This window comes from Panthera uncia (assembly GCF_023721935.1).
Source record: "Panthera uncia isolate 11264 chromosome A3 unlocalized genomic scaffold, Puncia_PCG_1.0 HiC_scaffold_11, whole genome shotgun sequence".
NCBI classification, from domain to species: domain Eukaryota; kingdom Metazoa; phylum Chordata; class Mammalia; order Carnivora; family Felidae; genus Panthera; species Panthera uncia.
Window position 1 is genome coordinate 24,107,557 of NW_026057578.1, and position 15,206 is coordinate 24,122,762.

At 38.3% G+C, this 15,206-nt stretch overlaps 1 protein-coding gene across 4 annotated transcripts in view; it reads right to left on the bottom strand.

Moving 5' to 3' along the window:
- ITCH (itchy E3 ubiquitin protein ligase) overlaps positions 1–15,206 on the bottom strand; it is a 146,523-nt gene that overhangs the window by 97,017 nt on the left and 34,300 nt on the right. For 3 of the 4 annotated variants that reach the window (XM_049649951.1, XM_049649950.1, XM_049649948.1), the window contains one exon: positions 5,447–5,537. Coding sequence is in view for 3 of the 4 variants with exons in the window: in XM_049649950.1 (XP_049505907.1) it covers positions 5,447–5,516 (70 nt within the window). In the remaining variant the exon portion in view is untranslated. Of the gene's footprint in view, positions 1–5,446; positions 5,559–15,206 lie in introns of all 4 variants that reach the window. The other variant, XM_049649949.1, reaches the window with a different exon arrangement.

Here is a 15,206-nt window from a genome sequence, read left to right on the forward strand (position 1 = left end):
AGAAAGAAAGAAAGAAAGAAAGAAAGAAAGAAAGAAAGAAAGAAAGAAAATATAACTAATACACCAGCAGTATACTTTTTTATTTTATGTAAATGCTGAAAAGGAAAGGTGACATTGCCTTTCCTTTGATACTTTTTTTTTTTTAACTTTATTTATTTATTTTGAGAGAAAGAGTGCAAGCAGGGGAGGGGCAGAGAGAAGGGAGAGAGAATCCCAAGCAGGCTTGGCACTGTCAGCACAGAGACTAATGCGGGGCTCAAACTCATGAACTGTGAGGATCATGACCTGAGCCAAAATCAAGAGCCATTCACTTAACTGATAGAGCCACCCAGGCATCCCTCCTTTGATACTCTTATAAAGAACTCAGTGAGAGGCACCTGGGTAGCTCCACTGGTTGAGTCTTGATTTTGGCTCAGGTCATGATCCCAGGGTAGTGGAACTGAGCTCCTCAAAAGGCTTTACACTGAGCATGGTGCCTGCTTAAGATTCTCTCTCCCTCTGCCCCTTTCCTGCTCACTCTCTCTCTAAAATAAAAAAAAAAGTAAATTAAGTTAAATTAAAAAAAAAAAAGGATTCAGTGAAATTAAAACATACATCCAAGTTCTCTAAACAATCCAATTATCAACAAACCGCACTATGAATTATTTTTTTAAACTTTTTTGCTACAGCTTACAAAAGGTACCATTTCTCTGAAATAAATTTTCTATTTGCCCTCACTTAATCGGGTAAGGAAATCAATTAGCCAATATATACTGTAAATGAATAATTAACAGGAATGTATGTCTGTCTCTGTATGTATGATAGAAGGAGGTAAGAAAATAGGGGCACCTGGCTGGCTCAGGTGATAGAGAATGAGACTCTGGATCTCAGGGTCATGGGTTCAAGCCCCATGATGGTTGTGGAGCCTACTTAAAAAATGGTAAATAAACAAACAAACAAATAAATATGAAAGAGGTAAGAAAATAACAAGAGGGTAAGAAGCCATCTGCATGTTCAATGCACTACCTATCAAGATTCCACGGGCATTTTTGATTAAAGTAGGAAAAACACTCCTAAAATTTATATGGAACCACAAGACCCCAATATCCAAAGAAATCAATGCAGGAGGCATTGTACTTCCTGATTTCAAGCTATCCTATAAAGCTATAGTAATCAAAACAGTATTGTACTGACATAAAAACTGACAAATAGATCAATGGAACAGAATTGAGAGCCCAGAAATAAACCCAAACATATAAGGTCAACTAATATTTGACAAAGGAACCAAGAAAATTCAATGGACAAAAAAACAGTCTTTTCAGGAAATGCTGCTGGAATAACTGGATTGAAAACACAAACAAACAAAAAAAGACAAGGGGTAGGGGCTCCTGGGTGGCTCAGTCGGTTAAGTGTCCGACTTTGGTTCAGGTCACGATCTCACAGTTTGTGAGTTTGAGCCCCATGTTGGGCTCTGTGCTGACAGCTCAGAGCCTGGAGCCTGCTTCAGAGTCTGTGTCTCCCTCTTTCTGCTCCTCCCCCACTCACTCTCTGTCTCGCTCCAAAATAAATACTAAAAAAATTTAAACAAAACAAAAAACAAGAGGTGCCTGGGTGGCTCAGTGGGTTAAGCGTCCAACTCTTGATTTTGGCTCAGGTCATGATCTCATAGTTCAGGAGATGAAGCCCCATGTTGGGCTCTGCGCTGACAGCACAGACCCTGCTTGGGGTTCTCTCTCTCTCTCTCTCTCTCTCTCTCTCTCTCTCTCTGCTCCTCCCCTGCTCTCTCTCAAAATTAACTTACTACTTTAAAATTTTTTTAAAGACAAGAAATTTGAGTAAAACCACAGAGTAGGATTTTTTAACTTTTGACACTCAATTCTCCTATTGGTCTTTCATACTAACTTTCTAAAAAGTAAAATTGACTGTTCTTTGTTAAAAGCCCTGATTTCTTTCCATGTCTGCCAGCAATGATATTTTTGTAGCCCTGACACACACCTGAAGGAGATGACCCACTCCCATTAAGTTCTCAAGGTTCCAACTCTGCAGCAGTGGCCCACAGGGGTTTTAGCAAAGCCTTGTTCGTTTCTCTGCTTCAAGTGTTCTGCTCGTATTCTCTCCTAAAAGGATCCTTTCTACTTCCCTATATATTTTTTAAATAATTTCCTATATTTAAATGGTAACAATGCTTCAAGCACCACTTCCTTTCACAGAAGCTCTGGTCAAACACTGATCTTGCTTTCCCAACCAAAGTTGTTATCTCTTTTTGCCGTTACCATATACAATGGCATTTATTTTTTACACTTCAATTTTTATGCCCATCTTGATTCTATCTAGAAAGATGTTGAGGCAGCTTACAAAAAAATAATAAAAGCAACCAATACTATAACTGATCCATTAACATAGAATAAAAAATATAATGTCATTAAAGGAAATTGTGCAAAAAGCTTAGTTAGGTTTCTAGCATCAAGAGCATAGAAGTAAACAATGAATTATGAAAGGCATTTGATTCTACTCAACTTGGCACTTTACTCTTTATAAACTTATGCTTTCCATTTGTCTCATATATAATAATATATTTGCTAAATATATAACTTTTATCCATTATTCATGGTATTTGTTTTTATTAAATTGCTTTTGCCTTGTATTTGTGCAGTCTCAGAATTATTAGAACCAAGATTAAAAACTTAAACATGGCAAGAATTATGTCTTCTTGAGATGCATTTAGGCATTTATCAAATATTTTTCTTTTCTTACTGTAAGAATAATAATGGTAGCAAACAAGATAAATGGTTTATGCACAGAAAAAAGTATAAAGGAATATAAACCTAAACCTAAAGGAATAACAGTATCACCTCTCAGGATTGAGATGATAAATAGGACCCTTCACTTCATTCTTTTACTGAGGTTTTTTTAAAGTTTTTTTTTGGTTATTGTTTGTTTTTGTAAGTAGGCTCCATGCCCAGCACAGAGCCCAGTGTGGGGCTTGAACTCACAGCCCTGAGATCAAGACCTGAGCTGAGATGAAGAGTCAGACACTTAACTGATTGAGCCACCCAGGCACCCCTATTTTACTACGTTTTTAAAAATAAAAAACATGTGTATTACTTATATAACCTGAAAAAGTAAAGATTTTTTTAAAGATTACTCCAATCAAAGGTTTAATGTTAAGCAGCCCAGAAAAAGTCCTAAGAAGCTGGCTCAATTTAAATCAGCTACTCAGGCTAGCTTCAGGATGGGGAGCAGAGGAAAATAATCAGAATCTTGCTTAACAAAGAAATATCAGTATCTTTCATTGAGAATCAGACATTGCTAAGGAAAGAGACTATAGTGAAGGAATTTCCAAAAATAAATTCTAAGATGCTGTCACATTATGAAAGTGTTTTTTAAATATAATTCAATCATTTTTAGGTTTTGAGGAAGATAATAATAAGGACATGGTTTGTAGCCTAATAGTCATCATCTAGAGGTGGATGTGAGATAGGTGTAATAAAAGATAAAATACCATACAGAGGATGGTAATTGTTCTAGAAGAAATAAATGCCATTAAAAGGTTAGAGACTGAGGTTTCACTGTGTGATACAGACACATGCATATCGGAAGAAAATCCAGTGACTCACCAAATAGTTCATGTATAAATATCTACAAAAAGACCATATGGAGCCAGACTGTGAAAGCTCTCAGCCCCGGCTAACGAAATTCCAAACTATAGCCAAACAGAAGCATTAAAGATTTTTGAGCAGGAATGTATCGTAAGTGGCATATTAGAACATTAGGAATATCAATCTGAAAGTGATATACTTGGTTCATATGGTTAGAGAGAGAAAGAAAGAGATAGTAGTTAAATAATAATAGCAACCGAAGGATTTAAATAGACATTTCTCCAAAAAAGATATATACAAATGGCCATTTAGCACATGAAAAGATGTTCAACATCATTAACCACCAGAGAAATGCAAATCAAACCCACAATGACATACCACTTCACACCCACTAGGATGTCTATAATCAAAAAGACAACACGCACTGTCAAGGATGTGGAGAAAGTGGAACCCTCATACATGGCTGATGGGAATACAAATAGTGTGAATGCTTTGAAAAACAATTTGGAGAGGCGCATGGGGGGCTAATCATCTGACTCTTGACTTAGGCTCAGGTCATAATTTGTGGTTTGTGAGTTCAAACTCATATCAGGCTCTGTACTGGCAGTGCAGAGCCTGCTTGGAGTTCTCCATCTCCCTCTCTCTCTGCCCCTACCCTGCTCACCATCTCCCTCTCCCTCTCTCTCTCAAAAATAAACATTTAAAAAAATGAAAAATAAAAAAATTTAAAAAATGAAAAGCAATTTGGAATTCCTCACAAAGTGAAACATATATATGACCAGTGACTCCACTCCTAGGTAGGTACTCAAGAGAAGTGAAAACACACATCTTTACAAAAACTTGTACACAAATGTTCATAGCATTATTCCTAATAGCCAAAAGTAGAAACAACTCAAACATACATCAACTGATAAAAGGATAAAGAAAATGTGGCATGTTCATGCCTGCAATATTATTTGGCAATAAAATGAAATACTAATGCATGCTACAATAAGAATGAACCTTGAAAACATGCCAAGTAGAAAAAGTCAGAAACAAAAAGCCATACACATTTTAGGATCCCATTTATATGAGATATCCAGAATAGAAAAACCTACAGACAGGAAGTAGATTAGTGATTGCCCAGGGTTGATGGTGGCTGGGGGACATGGAAAGTCTTCTACTAATGGGTAGAGGTTTTCTAAAACTGACAGTGTTGACAACTGTACAACACTGTGAATATACTAACAATCATTGACCTCTTAATGGGTAAACTGTGTGTATGTGAATTATCTCTCAAGGCTGTTAATGTAATACAAAACAAAAAACAATAGCAACTGCCCCAGACACCAATGTTTAATGGGAGAGGGGGAAAAAAACCCTACAGAATACCCAAGAATATCCTGAAATAAAAATGTAATTTTTATACATCTAACCATCTGTTCTTTCATTCATTAGGCAAATATTACTTCAAACAGCACCTGATATATAATAGCCACTGAAGATTTTCTTCTCTTAAGATTATTTTTTGGGGTGCTTGGGTGGCTCAGTAGCGAAGCATATGACTTGGGCTCAGGTCACGATCTCACAGTTTGGGAGTTCAAGTCCACATCAGGTAAGCTAGAGGCCCACTTCAGGTGAGTACAAGCCCCGTATAAGATGAGCTCAAGCCCCACTTTGGGTGAGTCCCGCTTCTCTCTCTCTCTCCCTACCTCCTTCTCTCTCTCTCTCTCTCTCTCTCTCCACCCCTTATGGGATTCTCACTCTCTCTGCCCTTTACTCACTTGTGCCCTCTCTCTCTCTCCCTCAAAAAAAAAAAAAAAAAAGGATTATATTTTTTATCTTAGGAAGAAAAAAAAAGTATACTAGTAGATCTGTTTAAGACTTACCAGTGATCTGAAGTTGTGATTTCATGGTCAGGCTACCCATTGAACCAAGCTGCGATCCACTGCCAGACATACCACCAACAGGACGGCAAACCTGAACATGGCAAAGGACACACTGTAAACATCAAAAAGTCCCATTAAAAAAAATATGTATGGTGCTAACCAGGCCATTTTCATATCTCACTGAAGACTGCACAATAACAGTGGCCTTCATATTGCTAAATTAAATTTTTAATTCTAGTATTCATCCTGCCTAACCTGTCAGCAAAATTACATGGCTAATCATTCTATCTTCCATGGTTTACTTTCTTTCCTTGGGCTCCCAAGGAACATTCTCTAGGTTTAAGTCCTACCTCACTGATTGTTCTTAGGCTCCTTTGACAATCTCTTCTGTTTTCTCCCCTCTTAATGTTGGGAGTATCCTAGGGTTCAGTTCCCTCTTATCTCTCTGTACACATTTCCTCAAAGATATCATTCAGTGTTGTGACTTTAAATGTCATCTATATACCAATGAGTCCCAACTTTATATTTCTATCCCAGACTTCATTCCTAAACTCTGAACAACTTTACTTGGGGGTATGTGAAAAAACCCCGAAACTTAACAAATCAAACTGAACTCCTGATTTTCCCTGTAAATTATCTCAGTTGGTAACAACTCCATCCTTTCAGACGCTCAGGCTAAAAACCTTGAAGTCATCCTGCCTTTTTTTATTTTCCTTACTATCTGCCAGCAAATTCTGTTGTCTCCATTTGCAAAATATGTCCAGAATCCAACCATTTCTTACCACCTCTACTATCAATCTGTTCAGAGCCACCTTTTTCCCCCCTGGATTAGGTCTCCCTGTTTCTAGCTGTGTCTGGCTTCAGTGCCTATTCTGAACACAATCAGGATGACTTTTAAAGTGTTCAAAATCCTGCAAAAGCTTCCCATTTTACTCAGGGTAAAAGCTTAGATCCATACCATGACCTTAAAAGACTATATAAGATGCATGCTCCCAACTTCCTGATCTTATCTCCTTCTATTCTCCTAATCTACTCAAGTACCTACCTCCCTGTTATACATCAAATATGCTAGCACATTCTAGCACTAGGACTTTCGTTTTACTTGTTCTCTTGACAATATTACAGTCTGCTCCAATTCCCTGGTCATTTTTTTCTTCTTCTACAGAATAGATCACCTTCTGACATACTAAGTAATTCACTTGGTAATTATGTTTATTGTTTTTTTTCATATCCAAGTGGATTTTTTTTAACATTTATTTATTATTGAGAGACAGAGCATGAGCAGGAGCATGGGAGGGGCAGAGAGAGAGGGAGACACAGAATCCAAAGCAGCCTCCAAGTTCTGAGTTGTCAGAGCTCGACGTGGGGCTTGAACTCACAAACCACAAGATCATGACCTGAGCCGAAGTTGAATGTTCAACCGACTGAGCCACCCAGGCGCCCCATATTTATTGTTTTGAATCTCTAGGCTAGAATATAAACTCCATGTGAGCAGGGATCTTTGTTTTGTTCACTGATAAAAGCCAGAAGCCCAAAAATAGTGCCTGACACATAGCAAACACTTAAATATCTGTTTGATGAAATGAATTAAAAAATGGCTTTTGAGGGGCACCTGGGTGACTCAGTCGGGTGAGCAGTCCACCTCTTAATTTTGGCTCAGGTCATGATCTCAATTTCATGAGTCTGAGCCCTGCACTGGGCTCTGTGCTGACAGCGATGAGCCTGCTTGGGATCTTCTCCCTCCCTCTTTCACTCTCTGCCCCACCCCTGCTCACAGTCTTCTCTCTCAAAATAAATTTAACAACAACAACAACAAAGACTTCGAACTACACTAAATGATTAAGTCTCACATATCTTCTTCAGTCTCCAATCATGGAAAAGGTAACCCCATGTGGAAACAGCATGATTAATATAACAAAGATATTATAACAAAGTCAGAACATTTGGGCTCAATTCCTGTCTATGACACTTATATGATACTACTTAAGTTATATAACCTCTCTAGGTCCCAGTTTTCTATCAGAAAAATGAGTATAACACCACGTCTACCTCACAGAGTTGTTGCAAAGATGATTATGTATATTTAAAAAATGCTCTGTAAATGTTATTTATCATTAATAGTGTTTAAATATCTTTACAATAAAAATCTGTTCTTAGGCTTTTGGGGACTGGATAACAATATTAGAAATATTTCAACTGGGTCAAGGTAAAGATTAAAGTGAAATGAAATTTACTTAGCACTTTTTTACCAAGTACTATGTAAGAACCATAATATACAGTAAGACAAAATATCTTGATACTGTACCTATTGTCTTAAATTTTCATACAATTTTAGACTTCCATTAAAATTTTTAAATATCAGGGGCACCTGAGTGGCTCACTCAGTTGAGCATCCAACTCTTGATTTCGGCTCAAGTCACGATCCCAGGGTTGTGGGGTCAAGCCCTACGTCGGGCTCCACATTGAGCATGGAGCCTGCTTGGGATTCTCTCTCTCTCCCTCTGCCCCTCTCCCCTGCTCACGGAATTTTTTTAATTTAGTATCAAACAATTCTGGTATCTTCTCAAATCTGCCAAAATGAAATGGAACAATAATTCCCACTGAGACCAACTCTACAAAATCTAATGTTTTATTCCTTGCCTTATGAAAACGCTCAAAGCTAAAATTTTGGTCTTCACTATAGAAACTAGCTCGTTCTCTGTGGCCTGGTATGTGTATGTGTGCGGGTGAGTGAGTGTGTGTGTCAGTGTGTGCATTTTTCCCCCTTCATCTTCTTTATTTAAATTGCCCACTTCAGATGTTTTATAACCTACAATTTATTAAAAGAGACCTTTTATTTGAAACAGGGAAGGCATACACCATAAATAATGTCATTAGTAGTCACCCAAAATATAAAAGAAATGAATTATAACACAAAAGCCTTAACACTGTTTTGTACAGGATATTCTGGTTCAAAGTGCTTGTTATACAAAGGGCCTTCCAAAGACATCATTACCACATTCTGTATAGTTATTACCTTCTCCTCAACACCCAAAAGACTGTATGCAACAGTACTATGACATCAAGACAAGTAAATCAAGAGAGAGCAAGCGAATATCCCGTGCTGATCTTATTATGCATGATAAGGTACTATTCTAGCTGCTGATCTATATCAACAATTTATTGCTGGAAAAATAACCTTTTTAATAGTATAGTGTACATTATTCTAAATTAGCATTAATTACAAAGTTACAAAGTAAATAAAGATCTCTATAGAAATAAAATATATTTTAAATTTCAAATTAACTTCATATAGAAAAGACTAATGAACGTACGGATTAAACACATTTTTAGGAACAGTGATTCTCTCCAGATAATTACAGATAATCACTGTGGTAGAATGAGTTGCTCTGCAAAAACATGCTGGTAATTGTAACAATGCATGTACTTACACATATTACTTTTATATATCTCTAAATACTTTAAATTCTTAAGAAGAATAAAAAATTACTGTTATGTATAATAGTAAAAAAAGAAAAACTAAAGAAACCACGTAAGTATCAATTGGTAACCAGTTAAATAAGTAACACTCATAGCATAGAACAATACAAGGCAGACATTAAAACAAGTAACTTACTAATGACCAAAATGAAATGATTCCAAGAACATTTAAGTTATACAATATATACATTATGATGTCATTTTTGCAAACAAAAGTAAACTATCTATTCCTATAGATACATATAAATAAATGCAGGGAAAAGTACACATCTGACACTGGTCACAGTGGTTAACTTTGTGGAGGAGAGGAGTATATATAGTAAAGAAGGTGGTCATGGGGAACTTTGGTTTTATATGTATTGTTTGAGGTTTTTAAAAGAAAACATTTATCATTGATGATTTGTACAAGTTAAAAAACAGGCAAGAGGACACCTGGGTGGCTTGGCTGGTTGAGCATCTGACTCTTGGTTTTGGCTCAGGTCATGATCTCACAGTTCACGGGTTTGAGCCCTGCATCGGGCTCTGCGCTAACAGTGTGGAGCTGCTTGGGATAATGTCTCTCTCTCTGTCTCTCTCTCTCTCTCCCTCCCTCTCCTGCTCATATGTGCTCTCTAAATAAATACATAAATAAATAAACAAAATAAAAAACAGGCAAGAGACTAGATATAATAGATAACCTATACTTCCAGTCCCATGTTTTCTCCTGAGCTCCACACTTTTCATCTTGACCATTACTTACAACTGCCTACGTACACAGTTAAAATGACTAAATTAAAACTCTCTATACCTGGACACACTCATCTTGGCCTCAACGGCACCACCATCCACCCAGCTGCTCAAGCCAAACATATGGGCATGATCTTTCCCTCAACAAGTTCTAATGATTCTACCTGTAAAACATACCCTACTATATAGCCACATTACTCCTTCTCTTAACCATCCTAGTCTAAGCTACAAACATCCATCCCTTCCCTGACAACAAATTACTAGAAGTCATTAAACTGGTCTCCCTGCTTCTGTACTTGCTCCTGGCTCCTTCTCCCTCCCATCATCCTCCACACAGCAACTGGAGTCCTCTTTGAAAAATAAAAATTAGATCATACTCTACTCTGCTTAAATACTCAATAACCTCCTATCTCAGTTAAAATAGAATCCAAACTCCTTACCCTGGCTTATAGATGCCCCCAAGTCCATACTACCCATGCTAACTCTCTGACTTTACCTCTTATCATTCTTCCCTTCACCCATTCTAGCTTGCTTTCTATTTCTCAAACACACTATTTCATCCTAGCCTTACAGCTTTTGTACTAACTGTTCCCTCTGCTAAGAATGCTTTTTTCTGTATCTTTAAATAGCTAACATGTTCTTGTAGTCAGGCCTCAGTTAAATATCACCTCCTCAGAGATCTGTCCAGACTTATCCAATCTGAAGTTAACCATCCTATTACTTTCTATGACATCACTGAAAATTTTCTGATTTATTGACTCTAAAGTCCACAAAAGTAGGCACTTTATCCACCTTGTTAATCAGTGCAAGGAATACACTGGAAGTTTTTTATTGTTTTTTTTAAGTCTACAATTTCAACTGTCAAAATACCTAATATCAAAAAGACAAGTGGGGTGCCTAGGTGGCTCAGCCGTTGAGCATCCAGATTCTTCATATCAGCTCAGGTCTTGAGCTCACAGTTCCTAGGATCAAGCCCCACATTAGGCTCTGCACTGACAGCGTGAGCCTGCTTGGGATTCTCTTTCTCCCTCTCTGCCCCTTTCCTATACGCATATGCTTTCCCTCTCTCTCAAAATAAACATTTTTTAAAAAGCCAAGAAATAACAAGTATTGGCAAGGATGTGGAGAAAAGGGAACCTTTGTGCATTGTTAATGAGAATATAAATTGGTGCAGCCACTGTGGAAGGCAGTATGGAGGTTCCTCAAAATATTAAAAATAGGGGCGCCTGGGTGGCTCAGTCGGTTAAGCGGCCAACTTCGGCTCAGGTCATGATCTCGCGGTCCGTGAGTTTGAGCCCCGCGTCGGGCTCTGTGCTGACAGCTCAGAGCCTGGAGCCTGTTTCAGATTCTGTGTCTCCCTCTCTCTGACCCTCCCCTGTTCATGCTCTGTCTCTCCCTGTCTCAAAAATAAATAAAACGTTAAAAAAAATTAAAAAAATATATTAAAAATAGAAATACCATATGATCCAGTAATTCCACCACTGAATATTTCCCCAAGAAAACTGAGAATATTAACTTGAAAATATATATGCACCCTTATGTTTATTGCAGCATTTACAACAGATAAAATATGGAAACAACCTAAATGCTCACCGGTAGATGAATGGATAAAGATGTGGTATATAAAAATACAATGGAGTATTAGCCATAAAAAAAAAAATAATAAGATCTTGTCATTTATAACAGCATGGATGGTCCTACAGGGTATTATGCTAAGTGAAATAAATCAGACAGAGAAAGACAAATACCATATGATTTCACTTATACGTAATCTAAAACACAAAACAAATGAACAAAATGTAACAGACCAATATATACAGAGAACAAACTGGTGATTGCCAAAAGGGAGGGGTAAAGAGGTAAAATGGGTGAAGAGAAGTGGGAGACTTCCAGATATGGAATGAATAAGTCATGGGGATGAAAGGTACAGCACAGGGAACACAGTCAATGGTAATTTAATAGTGATGTATGGTGACAGATGGCAACTACACTTGTGGTGTGCATAACATAGTATGTAGAGCTGTCAAATCTCTATGTTGTTTACCTGAAACAAATGTAACATTGTGTGTCAACTACATTTCAATTGAAAAAAAAAAAATTAAAAGCCCGGGGGGCCCAGCTTCCTCAGTTGGTAAAGCATGCAATTCTTTTTTTTTTTTTTTAACATTTATTCATTTTTGAGAGAGAGACAGAGCATGAGTGGGGGAAGGGCAAAGAGAGAGGGAAACACAGAATCTGAAGCAGCCTCCAGGCTCCAAGCTGTCAGCACAGGGCCCAATGCGGGGCTTGAACTCACGGACTGTGAGCTCATGTCCTGAGCCGCAGTCGGATGTTCAACCAACTGAGCCACCTAGGCGCCCCTAAGCATGCAATTCTTGATCTCAGGGTTGTGAGTTTGAGCTTCACGTTGGGTGTAGGAATTACTTAAAAATAAAATCTTTTTTAAAAAATTAATAAAATGTTTAAAAAATTAAAAATAGATACACAAATAAAATTCAGGGAGGCCTGGCTGGCTCAGTTGGTAGAACATGCTTGAGCAGTCAGTAGGCATTCGGGGATTGTAAGCTCAAGCCCCACAATTTATATTCACATCAACTCTTTGTGTTGTACAGTTCTATGGATTTTGACAAATGCATAATGCCATGGGTCCACGATTAGTTTCACACAGAATAATCTCACCATCCAAGCTTTACCTATCCATTCCTCCCTCCACACTGAGAACCCCCTGATGACCACTGATCTTTTTATCTGTAGTTTTTCTCTCCTCCAGAATGTCAGGTAGGTGGAATCATACAATTTGAGGCCTTTTCAGATTGGCTTCTTTCATTTAGCAATACTATTAAGGTTCTTCCATACTTTTTCATGGCTTGACAGCTTTTTTTTTTTTTTTTTAAAGCTTATTTATTTACTGAGAGAGAGACAGTGCATGCAAGCTGAGGAGGGGCGTGGTGGGGGGTGGGGGGATGGGAGGAGAATCCCAAGCAGCCTCCACACTGCCAACACAGAGCCCTATGCAGGGCTGGAACTCATGAACATGAAATCATGACGTGAGCCAAAATCAAGAGTTGGACGCTTAACCAACTGAGCCACCCAGGTGCCCCTATTTTTTTTTTTTAATTGCTGAATAATATCAATTGTGTGTTTGTACCACAGTTTATCCATTCTCCTATTAAAGGACATTTTGCTTGCTTCCAGTTTGGGACAATTATGAAAAAAGCTGCTATAAATATTCATGTATAAGTTATTTGTGGCCTTAGGTTTTCAATTCAATTGAGTTTTAACCCAGTAAGAAACTGCCAAACAGTCTTCCAAAGTTGTGCACCATTTTGCATTCCTACTAGGATTGAAGGAGAATTCTTTTTGTTCCATACCTTCACCAGCATTTGGTATTATTAGCTTTTCAGAATTTTGCCAATCTAACAGATGTACAGTGATATGTCACTGATGGTTTAATTTGCAATTCCCATATGACATGATGTTGGGCATCTTTTCACATGCTTATCTGACATATGGTAAGGTATTTCTTCAGATCTTTTACTCACTTTTTACTTGTTTTCACATTATTACATTTTAAGAGTTCTTTATGTATTTTAGAATCAAGTCTTTTACCAGATATGTGTTTCACAAATATTTTCTTGCAAACTATGGCTTCTCTTTTCACTCTCTTAACAGTGCAGAGGGTCCAAAATGTGGGTGTTACGTGGGGGATGGTTTCCTCCCACATGGTTTCCCATAATTCCCTCCATTATGGTTTCCTCATAATGCGGGAGCAAAAGGCAAGCTGAGGGCAAAGCACAAGCTAACACCCCCGCAACACTTCCCCATCAAGGGATATGTGACATTCCTCAGGCACTCAGGGCTACCCAAGAACAAAGAAAAGGGAAAAACAAATGGTTAACTAAAAGAGATCACAGTTATGCAGGACATGTGTCTACATCATTTTGCAACGGTCTTAATGATTCATAAGAAAAACATAATCTCCAGAAACCTATAGACTCAATTTTCTGGAAACTTAACATCACCCTACCCTCCATAGGATAGAAGATCTTATATAATCAGTCACTCCTCACAACCCCATTGCAGGTGTTTCTGCCCATGGGTCCCGTCCCTATGCTATAATAAAAACACCTTTTTGCACCAAAAACATCTCAAGAATTCTTTCTTGGCCGTGGACTCCACACCCGTTGCAACACTTCAAACCGCATCATTCACACCAACAAGCAATTCTCTGACACCAGCTGGGTGTCCTACAACTTCAGAGATAGTGTCAGATCCCACAGGTTAAATGATCAGTTCTACAAGCTCCCCACCACACTTCAAATGCTATATGCAAGTCCAGGTTGTCCCTTGTGCTTCTGACTAACCAGCTATAGATTGGAGGTTCCAATGATTATCTACTTGGGTTTGATTAATTTGCTAGAGTGGCTCACAGAACTCAAACTTATTATTATCATCTCCTAGGTTACTGGTTTATTATAAAAGGATATCACTAACAGCCAGATGAAAGAGGTGCATAGGGCAAGGTATGGGGAAAAGGTGTGAAGCTTCCATGTCCTCAGCCAGCGTACCACTCTCCCCAAATCCTCCTGCATTCAGCAACCTGGAAACTCTCTGAAACTCATCCTTTTACATTTTTTAATGGACGCTATTACACAGGTGTGGATGATTAAATCATTAGTCATTAGCAACTGAACTCCATCTCCAGCCCCCCTCCCCTCTCCAGAGGTTTTGGGGGGTAAGACTGAAAGTTACAACCTCCAATCACATGGTTGGCTCCACTAGCAACCAGTCTCCATTCTTAAGACAAGGTCTAAAAGTTACCTCAATAATATAACAAAAGACACCTTTATCATTCTCATCACTTAGAAAATTTCAAGGGTTTTAGGAGCATTGTGCCAGGAATAGGATCGAAAACCAGATTGTACAGGGCACCTGGGTGGCTTAATTGGTAGATTGTACAGGGCACCTGGGTGGCTTAGTCGGTTAAGCGTCCAACTACACAGCTCAGGTCAGGATCTCACGGTTCATGAGTTTGAGCCCCATGTCGTACTCTGTACTGACAGCTCAGAGCCTGGAGCCTGTTTCAGATTCTGTGTCTCCCTCTCTCTCTGCCCCTCCCCCACTTGCACCCTCTTTCTATCTCTCTCTCAAAAATAAAGACATTAAAAAATAAATAAATAGTGCCTTTGTGAACCAAGGGATTTAACTTTAATAAAGTCCAATTTCTAATTTTGTCTTTCATGGATTGTATTTTGGTGTCATATCTAACTATGTCAAATCTTTTGGTGTCACTCATTGCTGGAGCACCAAGGCGGCTCCGCTGGTGAGCTGCAGTGTGCGGTCGAGCACCACACTTGGTGTAGAAATTACTTTAATAAATAAAAATATGCAATAAATAAATAAAATAGTAACCATTGCTGATATAGAAAATGTTGGGGTTCAGAGTCAACAGCCAAGAAAGAATTCTTGAAACGTCTTCAGTGCAAAAAGGGTTTTTTTTGTTTTTTGGTTTTGTTTGTTTGTTTGTTTTAAGCACGGGGGGGGGGGGGGGGGG